The sequence below is a fragment of the Cydia strobilella genome, chromosome 20, assembly GCF_947568885.1.
Source record: "Cydia strobilella chromosome 20, ilCydStro3.1, whole genome shotgun sequence".
In the NCBI taxonomy this organism is placed as follows: domain Eukaryota; kingdom Metazoa; phylum Arthropoda; class Insecta; order Lepidoptera; family Tortricidae; genus Cydia; species Cydia strobilella.
Window position 1 is genome coordinate 10,620,622 of NC_086060.1, and position 26,932 is coordinate 10,647,553.

General features: G+C 39.4%; 2 protein-coding genes across 2 annotated transcripts in view; both read left to right on the forward strand.

The window, feature by feature from the left end:
• Window positions 1–6,653, forward strand: part of LOC134750692 (MICOS complex subunit Mic60) — a 35,971-nt gene extending 29,318 nt beyond the window's left edge. The window contains exons 18-19 of the mRNA XM_063685928.1: window positions 2,246–2,442; window positions 4,687–6,653. Of these exons, the coding sequence (XP_063541998.1) occupies window positions 2,246–2,423 (178 nt within the window). The 3' untranslated portion in view covers window positions 2,424–2,442; window positions 4,687–6,653. The remainder of the gene's footprint in view (window positions 1–2,245; window positions 2,443–4,686) is intronic.
• Window positions 6,654–7,022: 369 nt separating this feature from the next.
• LOC134750791 (MICOS complex subunit Mic60-like) lies at window positions 7,023–26,590 on the forward strand. Its single transcript, XM_063686035.1, has 18 exons — window positions 7,023–7,113; window positions 9,206–9,295; window positions 10,097–10,218; window positions 12,223–12,413; window positions 13,307–13,369; window positions 14,534–14,718; window positions 15,318–15,444; window positions 16,341–16,504; window positions 16,813–16,938; window positions 17,771–17,843; window positions 18,911–19,011; window positions 19,721–19,831; window positions 20,993–21,110; window positions 22,128–22,265; window positions 23,486–23,589; window positions 23,954–24,055; window positions 25,461–25,555; window positions 26,413–26,590. The coding sequence occupies exons 1-18, from the start codon at window positions 7,081–7,083 to the stop codon at window positions 26,588–26,590; spliced, it is 2,121 nt and encodes a 706-aa protein (XP_063542105.1). The 5' UTR covers window positions 7,023–7,080.
• Window positions 26,591–26,932: the final 342 nt, after the last annotated feature.

The following is a 26,932-nucleotide window of genomic DNA, read 5'->3' on the forward strand; positions in this document are numbered from 1 at the left end:
CACTGTCCGTCCGTCTGTCTGTCCGTCTGTCACCAGACTATATCTCATGAATGTATTTCTGTTGCCGCTATAACAACAAATACTAAAAACTAAAATAAATATTTAAGTGGGGCTCCCATATAACAAACGTGATTTTTTTGCTGTTTTTTACGTAATGCTACGGAACCCTTCGTGCGCGAGTCCGACTCGCACTTGCCCGGTTTTTAAACTCCCTACATAAAAAGAGCGGGTGTTATATGTTTGACGCCAATATCTGTCTGAGGCATTGTATTGTAGCTCGCTAACGGATGTACCGATTTAGATTTTTTTTACGTGAAAGCTTGTTTCTTTGCGGTGGTTCTAAGCTATGTTTGATAAAAATCCAGCAGTTTGAACAGTATCAGTTCTTTTCTAAAATGATGTAAATTTTTATTACAAGCTTTTATTTAACTTGCAATGTACCTATGTATGTAACATGTTTGTAAGGGCATCTTGCAAGTTAAATTTGACCCACCTCCCGGTTTCCGATGAAGCTGAAAATTTTTATACATATGTAAGTCGGATGACAATGCAATATTATGGTACCATCGAGCTGATCTGACGATGGAGACAGGAGGTGGCCATAGGAACTCTGTGATGAAACAACGCAAATTGATTGTGTTTGGGGTTTTTAGGATTGTCTAGACGAGTATTCGTTGCCTGTGGAAAGAAAAGTCCACTATAACTATAACTATAACTTGGATCTTTTTAAATCAAGAGTGAATAGACATCTTTTAGGTAAGCTGCATCGGCACTTACCATCAGGTGAGATTGTGGTCAAGTGCTTGCCTTTTTGTAATAAAAAAAAAAAAGTACAGTCAGCGATAAAAGCTTGTACCAAAAATTAAATTTTTGCCAAAAACTTTTTTTATTTTTATTTAGGCAACAAACAGTCATATACAAAAATGATGTAATAATAAGCAATGTGTTAATAGACCTTGAGTGCCCTAACTTAATTAAATAATTTCTAATCTAAAGTAGCTAGTGTAGGAGCAGTAAGCGGAAAACAAAGTTATCATTAATTAACAAACTTATCAGTAACTTGAAGTGTATCTATATTCATTAATCCATGTATATGTATGCACGGGCAGGTTGCTTACTCGTACATACATCCACACGGGGTATACAAAGAAAGTTATAAATTCATCATTCGCTTGCCCTTGTCCCATTCACTTGGGGTCGGCACAGCATGTCTTTTTCTTCCATACATCTCTGTCACCCGTCATCTCATCATTCACTTGCGTTAGTTTCATATCATCTTTCACACAGTCCATCCACCTTTCCACCATCCACCAAAGAAAGTTATAAATTATTTGTGCATAAGTTACCTATTACAATGTTAAATTATAGAAGTTGTTACAAAAGTTTAATTATACCTACTTAAATAAACAGTTTGTTATTGTTTACAATTTCGATTTGAAGTGAGTAATAATTTGTTTTTTAAAACTTTCACAGGTTTTATACGAAAAAAGATCAATGTGGGATACATTTATATTATAATAATTGAGACAACGGTTGAAATAAGAATTTGAGCAATCTTGTACGAGAGAAAGGAATAGAAAATAATTTCTTATGGCGTGCAGTGCGTTGAGGTATCTTAAATAACAACGTACAAAGAAGTGAGGGGGAGTCAATAAAGCTGTTAATGATTTTGTAGAGAAACATTATATCAAACTGTGCTCGACGAACTTATTCATTATATACCCATTTTTTCCAAACAAGTTGATAGTTAATAATTTTTAACAAGCAGAAACGTCTGCGATCGATGCTATTAAGCTTAGAATAAATTTAAAAGTGGAAAAATTACTGCCTTGGGTGAGACTTGAACTCACGGCCTCTGGATCGATACTCCAGCGCTCTGCCAACTGAGCCACCAAGACCTCATCCATAGTCAGCAAATCTTCCCACTATATGGGTCTAGGGGACCCTAGCGACATCTACCGTAAGAGTGTTACACTTCTTAAACGGCCACCGGAGTTCCAAGTCATATTGGAAATTCACCAGTTACGATGTGCTACCCATTCTAAATTAATTTTAGATGACGCTAGGGTCCCTTAGACCCATATAGTGGGAAGATTTGCTGACTATGGATGAGGTCTTGGTGGCTCAGTTGGCAGAGCGCTGGAGTATCGATCCAGAGGCCGTGAGTTCAAGTCTCACCCAAGGCAGTAATTTTTCCACTTTTAAATTGATAGTTAATAGTTTATACTCATTGACATGTTCTCAGATACTACATGGATCACGGCAACCTGCCGGCCGCCCTGCGTTACATCAACCTGCTGCAAGGCGGCCCCCGCGCCGCGGCTGTCCCGTGGCTGGAGTCTGCGCGCGCGCACCTCGAGATCAAGCAGGCCGCTGAGGCCGTCATGGCGCACGCTTCCGTCTCCGGCCTGCTGTACTTGTAGACTATTACAGCTTGAATAGGTATATACATATTTTGACGACCGGTCTGGCCTAGTGGGTAGTGACCCTGCCTGTGAAGCCGATGGTCCTGGGTTCGAATCCCGGTAAGGGCATTTATTTGTGTGATGAGCACAGATATTTGTTCCTGAGTCATGGCTGTTTTCTATCTATTTAAGTATTTATATATTATGTATATCGTTGTCTGAGTACCCATAACACAAGCCTCCTTGGGCTTACCGTGGGACTTAGTCAATCTGTGTAAGAAAATGTCCTATAATATTTTTTTTAATATTTATACATTACATTTTCAACATCGTATAAAAAATCGGAAACTAAGTAAAATAATAAAAATAAATTTTAAAATAATTTTTAATTTATTTTATGAAATAAATTTTTTTCTTATCTTATCTTAGAGATCCCTGAAAGGGATAAGTTCGCCTTTGTACAAATGATGCGTTTTTCTCTTGTTTTATGTTTCTTTTTGTACAATAAAGAGTTTTACTACTACCAAAGATAGATATAACTCCGTAATAGATGGATACAGTCTAAGGAAAAAAACGTGCCTCGAAAATCACGAAAATTTGACTCTCGATCAGATGGCGCCACTAGTTTTGGCCTACACTCGTATAGAGGGCGTTGACTGTTTCGTTTATTATTTATAATTTTAACGCATACCAGTGAAAGAACATGGTTCAAAATCATATAAAAATAATTAATGCAAATAAAAAAATAATTTATCCATATTTAAATACATTTTAACGTATTTTTTTAAATCTTCATTTTTAGTTTTAAAGTATGTCGATAGATGGCAGTGAATTTACAGTGGTTACAAAATTTACTATGACAGTACCGCTCTATCTTATTATATCCTCATTGCTACTACTACTACTACTTAATGAAATAAACAGCCAGTATAAAATTCAGTAAGATTTGGTTAACATTATACAGGTTGAAAAAAAAAATGCGCCCTGTAGGGAAAGTGCCTTAAAACCTAAAGTTATCTCATTTTACCTTCATTTTTACATTATTTTTTTTTTGAAAATTTGCATGTCGTTATGCGACTGAATACTGTACACCATATTTTAACAAAACAACACCTGTATTTTAGAATTAAGTATTCTTGCAAATAAAGAATCTTTATCTTTACTTATATTTCTTTTAAAGAAACAAAATTGCATTCAAAGATTTTTAAATATATTTTTTTCAATTTCCCTTGTCTAAAAATATTCTTGTACCAAATATTCGATTTTATGGATATTTTATACGACAGACTAGTGTAAGACCTAATGTTTCTTGGAGAAATGTTATCATTAACATTAACTGTATAAAATAGCGAGTGTTTATTATTTGGAATTTTTTGTCGGTACGATTGCCGGGCGAGACAAGCGAATTTATAAAAATCTTTGAATGCAGTTTTTTTCTTTTTAAAAATAAAATAATGTTTTCTTTAAGTATAAAATGAGCTACCTTAGGTTTTAAGGCACTTTCTCTCCAGGGCCCATAATTTGTGCCATTTTCAAGCAAAAGGTACCACATTGTCGCTTGCCATAAGAACGCTCTGACAGATTTTTAGTATAAAGATACAAACAATTTTCGTCCTTATGGTAAGCGACAATGTGGTACCTTTTGATTGAAAACGTCACATCTTTTCCACACTGTATATCTATAGATTTAAAGAACTTTGCGTCTTAATGGTCCAAAAACCAACAGATTTGAGAATTACGTCATCAGTTAGCTATTTCTATGAACTTTATATGGTTCTATGGGCACCAAGCGGAATTCCATTGCAGAACTGATATGTTGGTATTTTATTCAAAATGTCGTCACCCTTATCGCCTAGGCAATAGAGTCCACGCCGGGCGAGCGCGGCAAACCATTCGCACTGCAGCAATTATTTCACTTACTTGGACTTAGGGAATGCAAAACCGGTTTTTATTTGTATGAAAATTCGGTTAATATTCGGTTATTAACCGATTTTTCCATACAATTAAAATCGGTTTTGCATTCCCTACTTGGACTCTATTGCCTTGGTAATAAGGGTGGCGACATTTTGACTTAAATACCAATATCTCAGTTCTGCAATGGAATTCCGCTTCACGCCCATAGAACGAAATGAAGTACATATAAATACCTATCTAATAATCCAACTCTCATTTCTGTTGGTTTTTGGACTAGGCTTCATACAAAGTTACACATGGTCCTTTAACCTAAATAAGTCACATGTTTGATATAATCAAGTTAATAGCAAATGTTTGTTTATTACAGACTAAATGACTTGGAGCCCAATCTAGCAGGATTGACATAAAACGGACGTCCCATAAAAAGAGAAAAATGGCCAACTTGGTAACATCAAACCATAGTAAATTTCTTTTTTAATACGCATACCGTTATCGACTCTAATGTAATAGTAATAAATATCAATTTGCATTGTTACCAATTATGATCGAATTATATATGAAATGAATAAATACTACATGCGCACTTAGGATATATTGTCTAAGACCGATGTATGAATTATTTTATTGTTGTAAACTTTATTTCTATAAAATGCATCTAAAAATCAATACAGGCGATGACGAGAGTAGTACAAAAAAAAACAGTAATATGTTTATGTTCTGTAAATTCAAATGGTTTTTTACTTATAAAACATTGTACTTTCATGATGTTTCTATTTGTTAAACGTGTACAGTCGCCATCAGATATATCAGAGCGCCCGAGGTGTTCACAATATCTGAACACACACTCTAACGCCTTGACAATAGAGGAGTGTTCAGATATTTGTGAGAGCCTTGATCGCTCAGATATATCTGATGGCGACTGTACCTATGTATTGTTTTTTGATCATTTTGCTGCTTTTCGCTTAGAAGTAAATTGAAACCTGTCATTTCATGAATGTGATGGTTTTTGACACAAAATGTATTAAAAAGTCTTAAAAATTACTTCTAAGCGATGGACAAAAAATCATCATCATCTTCCTCGCGTTGTCCCGGCATTTTACCACGGCTCATGGGCGCCTGGGTCCGCTTGGCAACTAATCTCAACAATTGGCGTAGGCACAAGTTTTTACGAAAGCGACTGCCAAGTGCCATCTGACCTTCCAACCCAGAGGCGAAACTAACCCTTGTTGGGATTAGTCCGGTTTCCTCACGATATTTTCCTTCACCGAAAAGAGACTGGTAAATATTAAATGATGCCATGGACAAAAAATAAATATCATTATTCATTATAATAATATTTTTCACTCAGCTTGGGTACAGTCACAGCTCATAACCTTATTTATAACCTTAAAACGCAAAATCGGCAATATATAAAGAAATGACAGCTGTCATCATAACCAAGCTTTGTGAACAATATTGTAGGTCACAGTCTGTTGGGTCTGTTATTTTTTATGTACTGTCGCCGTCAAAAATATCTTTACAATGAGGGTGCTCAAAAATATCTAAATATGCAATCTTTAGTCATATATTTGGTAAATATGGCAAATGTACCTACAAGTGAACAATAAAAATCTAAGAAATTAAGTTTAATCTTGGTTCAAATAAAGATCGAACAGTATGAATTTATTTATTTAATATTGTAATAAAACGAATAAATTAGTTCCAGAGTCCAAAAATGTTCTGTAGTAAGATTAAATTATGACTACTAAATGTTGGGCAAACAACGAGAAAATTGTATGTTTAATACATTTCATTTCATAACTCTGCAAACAAAATGTGTCGTTTTCAAGCAAAAGGTACCACATTGTCGCTTGCCGTAAGGACGCTGACAGGTTTTTCGTATACAGATACAAGCAATTTTCGTCCTCATGGTAAGCGACAATGTGGTACCTTTTGATTGAAAACGTCACAAATAAAGGTGATACAGTCGGCAGCAAAAATTTCTCATAATAATCTGAAACCGACTATTGTTTAGAAAATAAGGTTCATACAGATAGTTTTAAAGAATTTCACTTTAAAGCTATTTTTCTTGGTTGACATTACATTTTGAGAATTTATGGTAAACTGACATTTTTTTTCAATAGTATAATTTGCATTTATAGCGACTGCCAAGCATCTGCCGTTCAAACGTTGTGTGTTAGAAAGAGACAGATGCTTATGTCTGGAGCAATGGACTCTTTAGTCAAATGGCACTTAATAAATATCGCACCGCACGTAGAACGGAGTTAAATTTAGTAATTTATGTAAATATGAAGATATTGTTAAATTTAAATTAAACAATGATTTTTATTTCAAGCAGTTGTTTTATTTATTAGCTAATGTTTCATACTTCCATAGTTCCTGACATGTAAAATCCTCTCTATCGATCGAATATGCAAGTGATAGAGGCAGAAACCGAACTTCAGATATTCGTGTTTCGCGGTAGACCCTGTGATTGTGCTAGTGACGCCCTCTATGCAGAGTTATGCGTAATATTCCCTAATGGTTTGGTTATATCCATAGATTAGTATATGTTATGTTATATCCTCCAAGTTTCATGTTTGGAGTTGGAGTTCCTCCAAAGTTCCTCTGTTTCAGTTATGTAGGTATCTGGCATGTTACTTTTACGGCTGGCCGTTTGACAGTACGTCACTTGTGTCAAAGAATATTTCAAATATGTGTCACGTCTTTATATTAATGTTTCTGTAATACAAAAATAATTATAACAACATTTCAGACCGACATGTTTAAGGCCATACCGTATATAGTTAAATTGGTAAGTAGATTGAATAAGTTTATTCTGATTTAGCGTAAAATAAGGTCTTACCAGGACGTACCTACATCCTGCCAAACAGCTCTGAAGAGGAGCTATGTACGCCTTCTTCACATCTGCTACTATCTCGAAAATTAGTAGGCACTGGTTTACGAGTTATAGTTAATATCGAGTGGGTCTATTTGCACTATTTTCTTTTGATATTAGGGGAGGCTATAAGTTTTGAGACCGATCGTATCCAATCCAAGGTAATAGTTGCATTAAGATAATTAAAGCTTGAACCCGTTGAAACCCGTTTCAAACTCAGTGCATAAATCACATATTAAATACCTACACTTGTATGAGGAAGCCATGTTAGTGGCTTCGCGCCTTGATTCCCACGCTGAAATGTGTAGGGACCCTTTTAACTTTAAATTATAATGTAAGGTTTACTTATAATATAGTAGATTGTTAACCAGGGGATAAAAGGCACTCATTTCTGAAGTTTTGCGCTAATAGTCCGACGCTGAAACGATGCCTTTCACCCGAGTTAAACACTACTCTTCATTTCGAATAGATATCTGCGCGGAAAGAAGAGTCGTGGAATGTATGGGGCCCTTATCTTTCCGAACAGACTACGAGGAAAGTAAAATGCATGTTGTTTTTAAACATGACCACAGAATAAATAATATAGTTGGTCAAACCAAATTGGCAGTAAATAAGAACCAAAAACACTATACTCATCCTTTTTTTTGGGTGTTAGTATATACTAGTGTGAGACAAAGATAGTATGTTTATCTCTGTCTATGTTTGAAATGAGACAGTCCTTTGACAAACTATAGTAGTACCATGAATCTAGTATAACTGGATCAGGCATGAGGGGTGGGGGGGAAATGACCGAACGGGATAGTTTTATGTATCTTTCAGTAGGAGTGTATTATTGTTTGTTCTTGTCACAATCTCACTTTTTTTTTAATTCCCACCGTAAATTTAGTATTGTTTATGGTGGGCAACAAATAAACTCGACTAATCATTTGGGGCATTTTCTATAAAAAGAGACCTTATTGTCGATGTAGCTTACGCCGCACAGCGTCGCGCGGCATTGTATTAATATCGGAGCATCGTTTATAATGGCGTAAGCGCCATCAACAATAAGGTCCCTTTTTATAGAAAATACCACATTTTGTCGCATTGTGTAAGTTCTGTCCCTCATGGGTGCACGCGTATAGCACATCTATAGGATCTTACCATCTATGACTACTACCCATGGAGACTGTATAAAGGAGCCAAATCTCTATGTATGAAAAGTGTCCATCAAAAAACAGTAATTAGGCGGCGCCACCATACACCGAAATACTACCAAAAACAACCTACGTAATTTGGTCGGGTTATTTGTTGCCTTATATGGTTCATGTTATACTCATGTCCCAGAGCCTAACTAGCGCCACCGGAGAGATTAGGAACTATTATTTAAAGCTTAACGCGGTCACTTTTACAACAATTCTGCCATAAGAGATTGCGATCCTTTCTATACCATCCATACTACTACCGCACAGAAATGACACTTCCTATAAAACCGAAGTTTGAAAGCGATTCAGGGACGAATTATTTTATCCCTTTCTAATGTATGGCATTATCCCTATAGGCTAGGTATTTAGGGTTGTCAACATGAATTATCTTATCTGTGGTTGTACACGCAAAGGGACGTCAATTGTGCCAACCCTAATAATTGCTCGTAGCAAGTTTTTGTTTTTGATTATACATACTTATATATATGACGATCCTTATTGGGAGAGAAAATTATTTTAATTTATTTTGTATTTTTTATTATGTAATGTTTGACGATCATGATAAGAAGATAAGCATAATTTTGACATTGATGCAAATTTATAGTGTAATTTTTATCCTGAAATAAATAAATCTAAATCTAAATCAATGCTGAGCCGAACGGAGCCGAGAATGCCCGAAAGGATCAGTGTCGCCCCACTGACATGACTAATATACATTATTATAGTATTTCCTGAGGTTACTTTCAATTAACAATTTAGGAAAAACCATCTTTCAGGGCATGAGAATGAGAAATGAAAAAGTCTATTAAAGTCTAAATATCTTCCAGCATATGTGTAAGCATGTAGACCCGCGCGTCAACCGCGTGGCCTACTTTCACCAGAACAACACTCGGCCACAGAAAACTACTTATTCGCAGGTGAGGCCTTTTTCGAAGATCCATCCCTAAGCTCTGTTTATCCTCGTATATATTATCCTAGATAATAGAATGACAGTTCGTGCCTATTTACTGTCTAAACTGGCCAATCCAACTAGCATTTTAGTACATCACCGTATACTTTAATATTCCTGCTAACTTAAACCGTCTTTACTAAATGACAGGTAGAGTTAGACCACTTAGAGTAATACAATACCGTTCGAGAGATGGGCCCTATGGGCCCGTTTATCAAAAGCTTGTAGCTTGTAATATAATACAAGTGGAAGTCCCTTTTTGTCAACTTTTGTTAGATCTTGCGAGTGTCGACATCTAGTAAACTCTATAGCTGCTGCTGGGGCCTCAGTGCCGGCCCAAGTCCTTGATCAGGGTAGAGCGAAATGGGGTTTTGGCGCCCTTCGTTAAAGCTTTTTACCCTTTTTTTTCTCATTTGCCATTTTGGCGCCCCCCTTACCATCCGGCGCCTAGAGCGGCCGCTCCACTCGCTCTACCCTAGATCCGGCCCTGTGGGGCCCATTTCTCGAACGGTATCGCATTAGACTAATATTATTAGTCCACGAACTGTCAAGTCGTATGGGTTACCATGGAAACACATTAATAATATTAGACTAATACCGTACGAGAAATAGGCCTCTGCTCGACGCAACGTTGGTGCAACTGCGCAGCGGCGCCATTTTCTATTCATTCATTTTCGCCAAAACGCTAGTTTGGGGTGGCCCTAAGTCGACCTCGGTGTTGCTGTCATACGTAGTTGATACATTTGTAACCCATTATTCTAACACGTAGGTGCAAGAAAGGGACCCCTGCAAGCAACCTGACCCCTGCCCGCCACCGCCAAAGGACGACCGGGCGTTCTGGGGCGCTATGGCCATCCTATTTACCATGGGTTGCTTCGGTGTCTATGCCAAGTAAGTTTTTGAATGCATATAGCATAACTTTGCATACGAGTTCCGTGGAATAGTGGGATAGCTCCGCATGCGCATGCCTCTAACCGCCCTGAGTTCAGTTTACGGTGCGGTGTAACTACGCCCGACATAGTTCCAGGTGGCGTTAGCCAGCCAGGTCCCAGCCTGCGCGGACGCCCCACGGCCCCCACGGGCCTTGCTTGCGGGGCTTTGGTCTACTATTATCCAGTTTCGGGCCCGGGCTTGTGGGGAGCCACTAAGCCATTCATTTGGGCAGTTCTGACCCAGACCGACCCTGTACACCCCCGCGCTCTCTCAGCTCGAAAAGGCCCAGTTTAAATAGTACCTAGTATTTGTGCCCTTTCTGAAAAATATCAGAAGTCATGAAAACAGTCAATAAAACTATGAAAACGCATTATATCGCGTATATTGAATTTATAACACATCCCGACGTTTTGAACTCTTTACAGCGTTCGTGGTTAACGGGTGACTTTTTTTTTATACCACGACGGTGGCAAACAAGCATACGGCCCGCCTGATGGTAAGCAGTCACCGTAGCCTATGGACGCCTGCAACACCAGAGATATTACATGCGCGTTGCCGACCCTTTAAAAACCTGTACACTCCTTTTTTGAAGAACCCCATACTGTAGCCCCTGTAACGGGTGACTGAGGAAAAATTACAAAATATCAGAAGTCACTAAGTAGGTATCGATTGTTACAGCTCTTTTCAAAAAATTGAAGGCTACAAATGTCTTCATGTTAATAAATTGTCCGCTTATTTACGGCGAAGTATATCTCAAAAGGCCGTAGGTACACTCGGTCACAATATGGGAGTAAAAATAACGTGGCCTTGTCACGACATATACTTACTCCGAAAACTCCGACCTATGGTTATTATTATGAGTTCTACTTGAGTGTGCTATCAGTCTTTATTAGCACTAGCTGTTATTACGAAGGGTTTGTCAATTTTCGACTCTATTTCAAAGCTTGTAAGGTTTTTTTGTACGGGGAAAAAGCAAGTTCTATTTCCTCCGAAATACATGTTATGTTCATAGTGTTTTTTTCCAACAATGCTAGGATATAAAACGAAATTGACAATATATTCGTATTGTACATCTCTCCGTCGTTGCCTCTTCTGAGTAGGTACTCATAAAAAAGGCCTCCTACTAAGTTTTTAGACCAAACATTTTAGGCTTTTCATAATTCATAATTCATTTATTGCATTTATAATCATGTGTTTACAGAAGGTCATGTGTCATGTCTTTGTAGGTCATGTGAGACTAATTTTTACAAGTTCGTCTAATCTAGAATTACAAAGGTATAGACGCGTAACTAGTGCAAAATATTGTCGCTGGAAGTAGGTACCTAATTGTTTTTTTACGAAAAATTACAAGTAAATATTAAAGTCAATTTCTATTCTATCGTAGATCAAAAGCATTTTCTAAAAGGTAGATTCCGTGCGGGCAGACAAATATTTTTCTGTTCTCCGTGCGGCAAGCGTCAACTTTCGGCACACTGCGCTATACGAAGTTGCCGCTTTCCGGCTTCGTCGAACAGAAAAATAGTATACCTACACTCCTCGGCCAGCAAATAAGAAACTAGAAAGCTTCAGACCACATGGAATTGTCGGCCGAGGCGAAGCCGAGACTATGTGAATCGTTTCTTACTTTACTGCCTTAGGTATACTATTAAGAATCTGGTACTTCCGACATACAAATGGTTTGTGTATTTTGTTATAGAAATATTTCTTCTTCTTTTTAGGGTTCCCTACCCAAAGGGTAAAAACGGGACCCTATTACTAAGACTCCACTATCCGTCACCCGCCTCCGTCGTCCGTCTGTGTGTCACCACTATCACCAGGCGTCTCATGAACCGTGATAGCTAGACTGTTGAAATTTTCACAGATAAGGTATTTCTGTTGCCGCTATAACAACAAATACCAAAAAGTGCAAAACCCTCGGTGGGCGAGTCCGACTCGCACTTGTCCGGTTTTTCTTTTTCATAGACACACGCCAGAAGTTCGCGACTGGCTCACCATAAACGCGGCCTGGTTCGACGACCTCATCGCCATCGCATACCAGGAGAACAAGACTTACGGAGAACATGCCAAAGACTTCGTGAAGGCTATCCAGGAGTATATGAATAGGCCGGAACCTCCTCGACTCTGCGATTCGGCGGGGAGACCTATCAAACAACGTGAGTAACTTAGAACACATAGCTTTTTAGAGGGTAAGGATAGTCATAGCGTACCAGGAGAAGACATACCCGGAACATGCATGAACATCAACTATGTGATTCGGCGGGGAAACCTATCAAACAAAGTGACGCGAGAACTTAGAATACAAGGCTTTATTAGGGGCTAGGTATATACGAGGACCATGCCAAAAAATAAGTCAGAACCTCCTCAGCTATGTGATTCGAAGGGAATGCCGAAATCGCCTTTTCATACAAACGTGTAGTCCTCATTTTCTTCTCTGGATATTAAAATTATTGATTTTTTTTGACACAATTTGATGTAGGTATATTAACCACAGCTATAACGTAGGGGGTTTGAATTTTTTCGAATTTTTAATTATTATATTACCTATAAGAGTTTTTAAGGCATCTACAACTTTGTATGAAATCTGTTTTTCGCTCCTAATTTTTACAATCATCAAAAAATCTAAAAAAGTCAAACGTAGGGACATAGCTATGGTTAATATACATACTTCAAATAATTTAAAAATATTTTCCATAATGTCAATATCCAGAGAGGAAAATGGGGAGTACGTTTGTATGGAGAAGCGACAGTCCACTTGCCTCTTATTTTTTATAACAGATGTCCAATTTATCTTAAATTAATTTGTTGCGGTTTTGATATTATTTTGATACGACCTTGAAAATCGTTCACGCTATTGGTACGTGCGAAATAAAGTGAAAGTCATGCGTGAGATGCACGCCAACCACGATCGTCAACGGCGTATCAAAACCAGTTCAAAACAATAAGATTTTTTTTTAAATTAATTCGATCTCAAGGACTATATTTTGAAATAACAGATACTTTTGATAATGGCATCTTATAACATTATTTAAATTGATTTTTATTACAGCGCCAAAAGAAAAGAAGAAAGAAGCCATAGAGATAGTGTGCCCTAGAAAGTTAGAGGATGAAGGTAAATTAATATGACATTGTAACGGGTCTATCGCAAATATTCTTTTTAGGGTCCCGTCCGTACCCAAAGAGTAAAAACGGGACCCTATTACTAAGACTCCGCTGTCCGTCTGTCCATCTGTCAGTCACCAAGCTTGTATCTCATGAACCGTGATAGCTAGACAGTTGAAATTTTTACAGAATTTCTGTTGCCGCTATAACAACAAATACTAAAAAGTACGGAACCCAAGGTGGGCGAGTCCGACTCGCACTTGTCCGGTTTTTTTACTTTTATTACCGACCACTGTGCTACGATGATGACACGACGACGACGTACTATGCGTTTCTATAGTTGGTCAAACCAAATTGTCAGTAAATAAGAACAAAAAAAAATTTTCCTCATCCTTTTCTTTTGGGTGCTAGTACTAGGTGTAAGACAAAGATAGTATGATTCTGTCTGTCTATGTTTCAAATAAGGCAGTCCTTTGACAAACTATATTTCAGTGTAACCTGCATTGAAGCCAGGGAAATATATTTCGCGATAGACTCAACACGCGAAAGTTTAAAATATTCAAATTTTAATAAAATAATTTAAACACAAATATTCATTTTGGGTATATAAGTAAGTCGTTAATTTTTAAACCCTTTTGTGTTACCTCAGGGGTTAATTAAAACAAAAATTTCGTCAGGTCACAACAATAACTACTTACCTATGTAAATTTTGCAAAAAATATACTAAACGAAAATCAACCTGGTTTTATTACTAGCATACGGAATATTATGGCTCTGAACTAGTAGTACTTGTAGTAATCAGTGAGTTATAATATTTGTCACTTGACGATTTAAAAAATAATAGGGTTGTTTCTACATGTTGAATTTTATATTTATTTATTTATATGGGAATAATAAATAAATACAAACATTCAGTAAAAAACAATACTAAATAGGAAAACAATAATGGTACCATTCGTTTCCTTACATTTTATTAAAAATATATTGTACGGCAACAATATACATAAATGCAAAATTTCACCGACAAATTCGCAATTTCCTTGTTTTCCACGGCTTCTAAGCAATAGCGACGTAACGACGTTACATGCTGACGTCACGAATTTGTGGAATACCCTATTGTTATAGATTTAAAGGTTACAGAATCCTACCTCTAACTGTTAAGGCTGTCCATTTTAACTTACGGTTCTCTATGTAAAATATCAATTTCCAGGGCCACTGGATTCAAAAAAATGTCCCGAAGCAACGAAGCCTGCCTCTCTAAAGACCATATGCGACATTGAGAAGTGCCTTCTCAGTACTGGAGAGGAGTGCCTCAATAACTACTGGACGGCCAAAGAGGCTTGCAGAGTGTATAATGAAGTCAGTTTACTTGATTAGCCTCAGTTGAAGACTTTTTAAACTTTAACACTGTTCGGCCGCGGAGGACGCAAGCGGCACGCGGCACAGCCAAGCTGTTCATTCATACATTTGGCCGAGCGCAATATATGAATGGCCTTGATTTGCCGCTCGTCGCGCCGCGTGCCTTTAATTTTTTATATAGATAATGTCTTTACACCTCGTTGTACAAGAGGGTTTTCTACCAAACACCCCAGATTGGAGACGTGTGCACCTTTCCATTGCATTGGACTTTCTTACGTAAGAGCGAGACGAAAAGGGAACAAGCAGTATGTAGGTACACACTCGTTCTCAGCCTGGCGCCTGTCTCGGGGTTCTCCCGACGAGGGTGTACACTGTACAGCCGGCATTAGACTAGCCTTAACCGAATGGCAAGTCTATATTAAATATCCAATGATATTCGTACGCAAGTTCTGACAAACTTTATTCGTCTGAGTACATACGCTTAGGTACTCACGCGTTATTTATATTTATTGTGAGGTTATCGATATTTCGTTATCGTTTTGAAGCGTAAATGACATGTTACCTTAAAAATGCCTTTTGGCTTTTTGCCTGTTTTCTAGTTGGTAGAAGACCACCTGACGAATTTCACGTTGGACCGACTGAAGGTCCTCCGACCGGCGATGTTGGAACGCTTCAGATTGCTGAATGAACATGCTTGTGCTGCTGGGAGGAATCTTAATACTTTAGGTTAGAATTACATTAATCTTTAGGTTAGACTTGTAGGTGATATAATACCACCTGGCGAACTTCACGTTAGACAGGTTTAAGGGCCTCCGGCCGGCGATGGTCTAACGATTCAGGTTGCTGAATGAGCACGCGTGTGCTGCTGCGAGACATCTTAATACTTTAGATTAGAACTATATTATTCAACAAGTTAGACTTAATCTCTAGTTGGTAGAAGCGTAGAAGACCACTTGACGAACATGCTGATGCTCTTCGGCCATGGTGGAACGATTCATTTTATTTTCCCATCAAAATGTAAATATCGCCTATTCCAGGCCCCGATTCTCTTAACGGTCCAAATATTTTCTTGTGTTTGACTTATCTCATAGTCGAAATGAAAAGTAGAGTATTTAACTCGGGTAAAAGTAACCTCTCGGGTAAAAGTAAGCTCACTTCGTTCGTGCGCCAAAATATCTCGGGTGATATGGTTCACTTTCCACCCTTGGTTAACGCTATCGCAGGTAAAGTCCAGCTTGATGAATTAATGCATGAACCACCGTTTATGCTGTTAACTGACGATGGACTCGTGCGGGAATCAACCAATAGCATTAATCTCTAGCATCTTCTCTGCTCGGCTGGATTACAACCAGTGCTATTGGTTGACTCCTGCATGTCTTCTCTCATCTCCGTTAAGCCTTAAGGCGTGGAAGCCACTGCCACAGTTCGCAGCGATATTAGCTACGAACGTCCCTATTCACATGCATGTCTTTTTAGGTAGATGACAATTGATTTTGCTTCCTGTAAAATTCAAATGTTTCGAACGAAAAATGGCTTCGCTTCTACCAAATAGTCGCATACATGGCACGTCCTCTACATGCGAATTTGAAAGCACATTTCTCATTTACTTAACAATTTTTCAGAGGAACTGGGCCGCATAATGGAGTGTGGCGTCAGCGCGCCGAAGGACGCCATAGATAACACCAACGCCATGCTGAGACAGTTCATGGCGAAGGTCAAGGTGATGCAGTCTGAGTACGTGTGGGAGCAGGACCGCGCGCTCGCTGCCGACAGCAAGTGGCAATATGTATGTACTAGCTAACCTTTGGTGGACCTTATTTTGTCGCAATAAGGTTTAAGTTGGTCCGCAAATAAGTTGTTAAAATGTCCCTTACTTAGGGGTAAGTTTCACCAAACCATCTGTCACCGTTAGAAGATTGTAACTTGTAACTTGACTTGACTCCGGTGCGTCTCAGTTCTTGATAAGGCGATCGTTGATTCTATTCATCTAATAAAATAGACTACATTTTTAACTGATTTCCTACAGGAAGGATGGTACCTACACAAATAAATCTGTAGTGAGGTAAAATTTTTAAAACGTTTTACCTGTTACAGATCGAAAAACTGTTGGATCAATACATCAAAGAGAACGAAGTAATGTTTCCAGGGACAGTCTACGACAGCGAAAAACCCAACATAATTGGCGGCACTGACCTCTTGCTGATGCATACACTCAAATATGTATGTTATCTTCTGTTTTACTACTTACTTGGCTGGCGCGATGACCCAAAATGAGTGGCCTCCAAAACAAGAGCAAAGTGGCCCGCTCCAGAACGATATCACGCCAGCTTTCGCCAACGCCGAGCTCACGGAGATCCGCCTCCACTCCATCCGCCCAACGATATCTAGGACGACCAACAGGACGGCGTCCAGTTGGTCGACCCAAGTAGGCCCTTTTGGCTGCCCGGTCTTCACCCATCCTTTCCAGGTGGCCAAGGCTTTGGTGAGACCAAAGCGCATCTTCTTCTTTGGTGAAACTTAATGTCTGAGAGACAGGCGGGAACCCCATGAAATCCTACCGACTGCGCCATGTTTAGTATGTAAGTGCACAGAGAACGAGAGTCAAAGATGAACACTGCTTTAAGACTGGTTTATTATTTTCTTCAACAACCCTCCACATGCTAATATATGACAATAGGAACGCCTGCCACCGTGTAGTCTGAATCGGAAACTTTTTGACATTGACACTAGTCTTCACGTTGTTAAGCACGGAACTTCTTTGCCCCAAGCACGCTTCCTTGCGCGTTCGAGTCTTATCTTGTGGTGTAAATCAAAAACTTACATTTGAAATTGACACTTCCTCGATGAATATACAAAAAAACTTCTTTGGTGTCCCCCACAGTTTGTTTAATTTGGTAACACAGTTCGTGGGTAAATCAATGAACCAATCTAGGGTTGAGGTACATGTTCTCATTAGGACCGCTATATCTAGTCTTGCTTGGTAATATGGTTGAATTTTTATTTGTTTTTTGTACATCGTACTTAATTTTAACCTCATTGGAGTGCATTTCAGAAAAATATGCTAGAAACTGTGTTGAAAGCTGATAGCCAAGCTGCCTCCGAAAGAGCGGAGCGTGGCGTAGCAAGTGAGTTAAATATTTGACTAGTGTTTACCCGCAACCTCGTCTGCGTAGCATGATGATTTTCGTAATTAAAAACACATCTTAACCTTTTCCACGCCAACGACGGTAATATCCGCACCGCATGTTCAACGCCAGCGAAGGAATTATCCGTCACAGGTCACAGACCATAGAGCAACATAAACCTACGTGCAATATGCATACAGTTCAACTTCAGTTTTGACACTTCGGTGACGTGGCGTCTGAGTAACAGCTTTCGTGTTTGACACGGCGTCGAAAAGGTTAAGCGGTTCCTTTAATATGAAAATTTGTAGTATCGATCACTCATATTTGCTTGATAGAAATTAGTCAATTTGTCCGTACTAAAATCAACTAAACGTATTAGCGGTTTAAGCGTGAAAAGCTAAATCAGATAGTGATTATACTGCCCTACTGTTTTAATAGTTGGGTAACTTACAGCGTAGTTACATTTAAGCATTTTTTTTATACTACGTCGGTGGCAAATAAGCATACGGCCCGCCTGATGTTAAGCAGTCTCCATAGCCTATGTACGCCTGCAACTCCAGAGGAGTTACATGCGCGTTGCCGACCCTAACACTCCTCTCCCTCGAGCTCTGGCAACCTTACTCACCGGCAGGAACACAACACTATGAGTAGGGTCTAGTGTTATTTGGCTGCGGTTTTCTGTAAGGTGGAGGTACCTCCCCAGTTGGGCTCTGCTCTAGATCTGGAATGACATCCGCTGTCCTGTGCCCTACCACACAAAGCGTGATGTCATTCACAGTGCCCATACCTCTCTTTTGGACGTAGTTTAAGGACATACCCGGGTCCATGGGCATTTTCCAGGCCGCACCAATCTATAAGGTTTTCCCAAAAAATCTACATATATTCCAGTTAATCCAGCTTTGAATCAGCAAAACGTCATATTTCCCGAAAGTCCAATCAAATTAAATTTGAAATTCTATTGGCGCGTATGTAGACGATAAATCGTAGGTACTATGCCTGGAAAAGGGATAAGCAATATGGATAGGGAAAGACGGGACCGTGATTTAAATAAAGTTTACAATTTTCAGCATTGTCTCAAGATGCTAATGCTGTAAAAGCTCGCGACACGCTCATACTAAATGCATATAGGAAGAAACAGTCAGAATTGGATCAATGGTATAAGAAGAAGGTATTTATAATACAATAGAAAACAGTTACCTCGAAAGTGAGTGACGCTATAACGATACTTCACTATAGCGTCACTCAAGCATCAAACGTGGCATTCAAACATCATTACGTAATAAAATTCGAAAATCGCGACGCGACAGATGATTTTGCGATCGCGTGGATTTTAACGTTTTTTCTCAATATTCGTATCTCTGAAAGTATTAGTACTTGTATTTAAAATTTTGCCGGTCAAATCCCTCGTCTACGTAATTAGCTATTACATACTAAAATTATACTTCTATCGTGTGCAGGGTAACGATATATAATTGAAAACAAATGAAAAGTAGGTACTTAGACACTCTACTCTACAGTCGAAGGCAAAAATATCAATCCAGACAAATGGTTCGAAAATATGTGAACACGACTTTATTGTCTAAGGTGTAAGAGCGTACTTACACATATTTTTGAAACTTTGGGAATGTATATATATTTATGCCCTTGACTGTACTCTAATAATAAGTGGAATCCAGACGGGATGATTAAATTTACTGATTTGATCAGAAAAAAATGGATGTCAGTGTGGAGCGCGCTTAACAACTTTATGGACCGCTTGAAGTCTTTAATAAATAATTTTATTTATTTATTATTTAACGGTAAAGTAGAAGAAATATTTGCGATTGAATATGTGTAAAAAGATAAATACAATAGCGTTAATCTTTTAAAAATTGTAGCTGGACTGGCAGAAAGGTGAAGTGGACAGAGCTTTGAAAGAGGCGCAGGCTGAACTAAAAGAACGCCACGAGCGCCAAATGGTTATTTATCTTAAACAAAAGGAAGAGGAGGTATTTATAATCATAGAGAAATAAGTAAGGAAATAGTGTCTTCGGTTACCGCGATAGTTACTCATGAAATAAAACTATGAAAACGGATTATATCGCGTATATTGAATTTATAATACATCCCGACGTTTCGAACCCTTTACAGCGTTCGTGGTCAACTGGTGACTGCCATGTATTATAAATTCAATATACGCGATATAATCCGTTTTCATAGTTTTATTTCATAAATATATCCTTATTTTATTACCCTAGTGTATTTAACCTACTCGTATTGAGTCGTATTTTGCCACCTAGTAGCCTCGAATTGGCTTTCCATAAAAGAAGGGTCCTCATTATGCTTCAAGTGCTATAAGGACGTTTTCATCTGAAATTCCAATATAAATTGGAAATAGGGGATATTATATTACTGCAATGTTCTGCCACCAGAGTGCAAAACTAGCCTTTTTAGTAAACCATAGAGTAACTTATACATGTATACTACACCTGTAACAGGTTTTTGACAAGTTTTCAGAGATCTTATCTTATCTTATAATTTCGGGGGCCCTTGTGCAGTTACCCCCTAGGAAAGATCCGTCCGCTACTCAAGAGCTTTCCCCACCATCTCCATATGCCGGATGATGGACCTTATGGGTAGCGTTTTGAATTCCTTTGGTTCCAGATAGCCTGTTCCAAAGTCCTTCATTCTTTGTCTGGCTGTTCATAAGGAAATAGTGTTAATTCCATACATCAGTTTTCTTACCAAAACGCGAGTTATTTCGTGTCATGGAAGTTATTTCGTGTAGTGGATTTATCAGTACCGCTATGGATGGAAAAAAATAATGGGTCTTGGAGGAAAAATGCCTGAAAATCTCCAGTTAGCCCATTTTACTTAAAGGAAACATTCTTATATTTTTAAAAAGAAACAAAACTGCATTCAAAGATTTTTCATTTTTTTTTTCAATTTTGCTTGTCTAAAAATATTCATGAGTATTGAGTAACGACGAGTGTAAGACCTAATGTTTCTAGGAGAAATGTTATCATTAACTGTATCGACACTATCGACTACAGTAGAATAAAATAGGTTTGGAATTTTTAGTCGGTTCGATTCCTAGGCGAGACAAGCGAATAAAAAAAAAACAATTGTTAATTGACAGTGGAATACAATAAAGTACCATTGTATTCCAGGCTACTAAAAAGTTAAACAAAATGGTGAAAGACGCGGTGGACGCTCAGAAGACTAAATTCGCTCGAGAGCTTACCGACGTGTCGCTGAAAGTCAAGGCTGTAGAGGCTAAACTAGAAGGTACGAAACGATTGAAGTGTTCTTTATAAGGCCCGAGTGGACGCTCGAGTTCAGCGTGCACCGGGGCGGGACGTGCGGCGTGCATATTAAGGCGGTTCCCTGAGCCAGAAGGCGAAAAATCTCCTTATATGATCATGTTTTTCTAAGAGGCGTTGATATTCGTAGACGTGGAAAAAATATAAGTAGTTCTTGACTATATTATCTTTAACAACATAGCTACCGATACACGAATTATGACACTTCGCTCGATACAATTAATTCCCAAAGTAACCTCTAACTCGGACTTTTAATCCAACTTTACTCGATTATTTATTATGTGATACTATATAATACTACTACTGTGATACTATAGGTCACGCAAAGGGCAATGGAGAGAGCTATGCTCGGGGTTTCTCTGCGTGATAGAGTCAGAAATGATGATATCCGCAGTAGAACTAGGGTCACCGACATATCTCGCAGAATTGCAAACCTTAAGTGGCAGTGGGCGGGACACATTGCTCGCGGAACTGATGGCCGGTGGGGCCGGAAGGTTCTGGAGTGGCGGCCGCGTACCGGAAGACGAACCGCCGGTAGGCCTCCAACGAGATGGAGCGACGACCTGGTGAAGGTCGCGGGAATTCGGTGGATGCGAGCGGCACAGGATCAGTCGGAGTGGCGAGCCTTGGGGGAGGCCTATATCCAGCAGTGGACGTCTATCGGCTGACATGATGATGATGATGATGATGATACTATAAACAAATGCACACGTATAGGAGCGGCCTTAGTGCACGCTGCTCAAATCACTTGTGAGCCCGACGCCACGCTGCACGCCCCGCCGAACGCTCCTCTCGAGCGTTCACTCAGGCGGCCTGAGTGAACGCTCGAAGAGGAGCGCTCAATGAGGCCAGAGTCAGGCCTTACATAAGAATAAACGTCAAAGGAGGGTATCTCTTAGCGTCAAATATTAGGTAGATTTTCAGCATGACGCAGTTTTGTATCTTAGAGTCAATAACCTAACGATCTTTATTAATTCTACAGTGCGTTTGAAGGCCGAGCGAGAAGCGAAGCGCTCTCAACAGCTGTGGTCTGCCGGAGCTTCCTTACTCGCTGCCACTAAGAAAGGAGACCCGCATGTGTGCGTGGCAAGAGAAATTAGAGCTATTGAGGCTGCTGTTGGTATGTAAACAGCCTATAACCGTCATTATTTATTAAATCCTCATTGAGTTTGAAAGCCAAGCGAGAAGCGAAGCGCTCTCAACAGCTTCGGTCGGTCGGCGCTTCCTTACTCGCTGCCTGTAAGGAAGGAGACTATGGGACCCATTGCATTAAATATTGCGTTTATGTATATAGTTGCTGTACTATCTTTTTTTGGATAAAATGTAAGGAATCGAATGGTGCACTTTTCCTTCTTAGAAGTAAAAAAAAAAAAAAACTGAAACTCAGGTCCTGTATTTTGTATTATTTACATATATTATTTTAATATCCACATTATTGTGATAAGTTGCTCATTTGCTATCTATTTTACTAGGTTTTGTTATAAAATTCAACATCTGTCATCATTCCTTTTGTGTGGTTTGCGACTTACGGCCCAATTCAAACAATAATTCGATCGATCTTTCAGTGTCAAAAGTAACCTTTGTGGTTCAAGAAGTATCACTTTTGACAATGACAGATCAATATTGTATCGGTGTGACATGTTATAGGCCGTTACGAGGTGTAATATACGCATTGCCTATTCGTTTTAGGTACATAGAGTGATTAGTGATTAAGAAACTAGACATGCATGGCTATGTATGTGCCTGTGTGGCCAGAGCAATTAGAGTTAATCCGCTGAACTTTCAACCCTAATAGAGGTGCCATTTACAAGCGCCTAAGAATTGAGACCCCGCCTAGCGGGCCACTGGCAATGAAAGTGTTATGTCTTGGCTAAGTTACTCTAAACTAAATGAAGTTGACAACGCGCGCAGTGCGAGGCGTGGACGTTCGTTCGGAAATCTGATAGAAAATTGTGATGTTCATTGAGATTTTTTTTATTTTTACTCTGGAGGTCATGGTCAAAAACCTGCGTGGTAACGCTACTTTTCCCCATCAATTTCCTACCCGATTTGGGCTAGTCAAATATCAACGAGATTTTGTACGTTACCCTACAGCTCGTATTTATTTCAGCCTTATCTTCGGCTTTGACTTAAAAGCTTATTTATCTGTATGTTATAATACCTGTGTGGTAGGCGCAGCGTGGGTAGGCCCCCCACAAGGTGCATTGATGACCTGGTAATGGTCGCGGGAGTCCGCTGGATGCGGATGGCGCAAGACCGGTCTTTCTGGCACTCTTTGGGGGAGGCCTATGTCCAGCAATGGACGTCCTCTGGCTGATATGATGATGATAATACCTGCAGGTGATGGTGATAAACTCGTGATGACTGTTCTAAAATCTATACCAGAACAAGTGCGCAAGGAAGGACTGGTGCCGGAGAGCGTACTGCGCGAGCGATACCATCTGGTAAGGATCTGTTTGTTTTCATCAAGATTGAAAACAAGAGTGACAAGAAAACGCGCATACAAAGATAGAGCGAGGAGAATTGATACATGCAAACCTTAGTCCGTAATAACCTTGCAAAGTGGTTAGTCATGTCATGTTCTCATGTTTTGGTAGAAAACTAAGAAATACCACGAAACAAACACAGAAAACTATGTACATTTTAGTGGTATCGCTATTATGGTCCACAATTGTAAAGCGTGTTTTCGCTACTTATTTAAGTCAACATATTTTCTTGTTCTGTCCCTGATGGTTTACACGCAACTCCTCGTTATAAGCGGGCAGGTTTAAGGCTAGCTAACGCCAGCCAAGTTTTACGTTTGTCCAGATGGAGAAAACGGCCAAACATGTGGCCCTGGTGGAGTTAGAAGGCAGCCCGATGCCGGTCTACATCGCCTCCTGGGTTCAATCCATGCTTCTCTTTATGAGGGTAACCGCTATATCATTAACACTCAAAGCAAGCAAAGATGACAAGCCAATCACAATAACCAACCAACCAAACCAACCAACCAACCATAATTGGGAATTGAACCATAATTTCACTTTTCTGTACATAGTGTTCGTTTGTCTGTCATTTTAAATTGTCTACTCTCAGTTGCTCAAAGGTTGACTGGAAGAGATCCCTATACAGGGATAAGTTCGCTTTTGTACATTGTATACTTTCTGTTTAATTGTATATCTTAACCTGTCTTATGTACAATAAAGTGTTTACATACGTACAAGCTAAGAACAAAAGACCGGTGCCGGACTACATCGCCGCCTGGGTTCAATCCATGCTTCCGCGCCGCCTGGGTTCAACCAATGCATTCTATAACTGTTCTCTTTCCACACTCTCTAGTCTAGTGGAGGGAATTTTCTGTGTTCGATGAAAACTTTTTGTGTTCATTTATGTTGGTAACTTCATCATAATATGTGCCATTTTTAAAGCAAAAGGTACCACTTTGTCGCTTACCATAAGGACGAAATGTGCTTGTACTTTTATACGAATAACCTGTCAGAGCGTCTTAATGGCAAGCGACAATGTGGTACCTTTTGCTTGAAAACGACACATATATACAGGTGTTCACGAGGAAACCGAAATATTTAAACCACGCCTTTCTGAGGCCAAAAGAAGGAAAAAATGTAATAAGAGTTTAGGTCAAATGTTTGTGAAAAAATGTTTTTTTTTTTGGTTTTTTTTTAGATTTTTTAAATGTATTTGTACAAGTAAATGTTATTGGTAAACTTTTCACTTAAAATGGACTTTTTTTTTTCGTAAAACCTAGTTTTTACAGTGTTACGACTTGTCACTTTTTGACATCTATCAATAAGGATACTTTGACTACGTCCCTTAGTGGCAACATCGCCATCAAAAATGCGTTTTGGACTATGTAACAATAAAACCTTGTTTTTTTTTTTAAATTGGTATTAACTCTGAAACTAGGAGAATTACAGAAAAGTTTATAGGACATTAAATTTTAGTGTTTAAATATGATTAGGAATATGTTGTTAAAATTATTCGGTTTCCTCGGAAGAGGAGAAGACGACCATTTTGGCCACACAAGTGTCATAAGTGTATGTGGCACTGATGTAACCGGAAGAAAGTTTGAAAAAACTTGCAATTTGGAGCTCTGTCCTTCTTCGCTTTGTATCTTTTCAAACGCAAATTATTTCATATCACATCGGTGGCAAACAAGCATACGGTGTGCCTGATGGTAAGCAGTCACCGTAGCCTATGGATTGACGCCTGCAACTCTAGAGGTGTTACATGCGCGTTGCCGACCTTGTATAATAGATATTTGACATATTAGTTGAAATCTGATGTATTGTACTTACTTATGATGTATTTTTTCCAGCTATCTGGCATTCCACAAAAGGACATTGACAATCCGATTAAATGCAAGAAAGAACTAGAGGATTTGGACACATTCGACCGATTAAATTATGCCAGGTATTAGGTTTTTTTTTTTTTATACTACGTCGGTGGCAAACAAGCATACGGCCCGCCTGATGTTAAGCAGTCTCCGTAGCCTATGTACGCCTGTAACTCCAGAGGAGTTACATGCGCGTTGCCGACCCTAACACTCCTCTCCCTCGAGCTCTGGCAACCTTAATCACCGGCAGGAACACAACACTATGAGTAGGGTCTAGTGTTATTTGGCTGCGGTTTTCTGTAAGGTGGAGGTACCTCCCCAGTTGGGCTCTGCTCTAGATCTGGAATGACATCCGCTGTCCTGTGCCCTCCCACACAAAGCGAGATGTCATTCACAGTGCCCATACCTCTCTTTTGGACGTAGTTTAAGGACCTACCCCCGGGTCCGGACGTAGTTTAAGGACATACCCGGGTCCAATATTAGGTTATATATAACCATACGATCATTGCTGCTTTGAAGGCTTGTGGCGCTTAGGATAGGGTAGGAAACAGTGGCTCGGAAAAAACAGCCGGGTACAGTGGCTCACTCAACCTAATTCCAACATGATAGAGGCGATATTGGGGCGACTGAGCCACTGTTCGAACTGAGCCACTGTCTCCTACCCTACCCTACATAGTTAATACGTACATTTTGAGAACTTCAACCCGTGTTTTTATTATTAGGTATTTGCATGACCGCTTGGAATGCGTTTAAACCTTTACAATTCTCATCTCACGTTGCTATTATTCTGCGATTGCTTGCTTTGATTGGAGTACGCGATGCCAATAAAGCCGTGCCATTAGACATCTCGCTCGCACTTTAAGGCACCTGGTGAAAGATCTAAAAACTTGCAGTGCATCATGAAACGTGAAATTAAACTTTTCTTCTTACACAGGTATTGGATAGAGCAAGGAAACCTAGCCCCCGCGCTCCGCTACGTCGAGTCGCTAGAGGGCGCCTCTCGCGTCGCCGCCGATCCTTGGTACAAGGACGCTAAAAGCCATCTCGAGATCAAGCAAGCCGCTGAGGCCGTCATAGCGCACGCCACCGCTTTGGCCTTGCAGTATATTTGAGGTTAGTTATTGTCATTATTAACCTCTTTACTGATGTATTCCAAGAGTCTCTTTACTCTACATCGAATCGCTAGAGGGCGCCTTTCGCGATGCCGCCGCTCCTTGGTACAAGGACGCTAAAAGCCATCTCGAGATCAAGCAAGCCGCTGAGGCCGTCATAGCACACGCCACGGCTTTGGCCTTGCAGTATATTTGAGGTTAGTTATTGTAATTATTAATCTCTTTACTGATGTATTCCAAGAGTCTCTTTACTCTACGTCGAATCGCTAGAGGGCGCCTTTCGCGATGCCGCCGCTCCTTGGTACAAGGACGCTAAAAGCCATCTCGAAATCAAGCAAGCCG

Excerpts from the sequence above, each read along its gene's own strand:
- LOC134750791 (XM_063686035.1), top strand. The coding sequence starts at position 7,081 with ATGTTTAAGGCCATACCGTATATAGTTAAATTG. Across the intron at positions 16,939-17,770 it reads TGATGCATACACTCAAATAT|AAAAATATGCTAGAAACTGT; the intron begins GTATGTTATCTT and ends AGTGCATTTCAG. Across the intron at positions 24,056-25,460 it reads CCATGCTTCTCTTTATGAGG|CTATCTGGCATTCCACAAAA; the intron begins GTAACCGCTATA and ends TATTTTTTCCAG.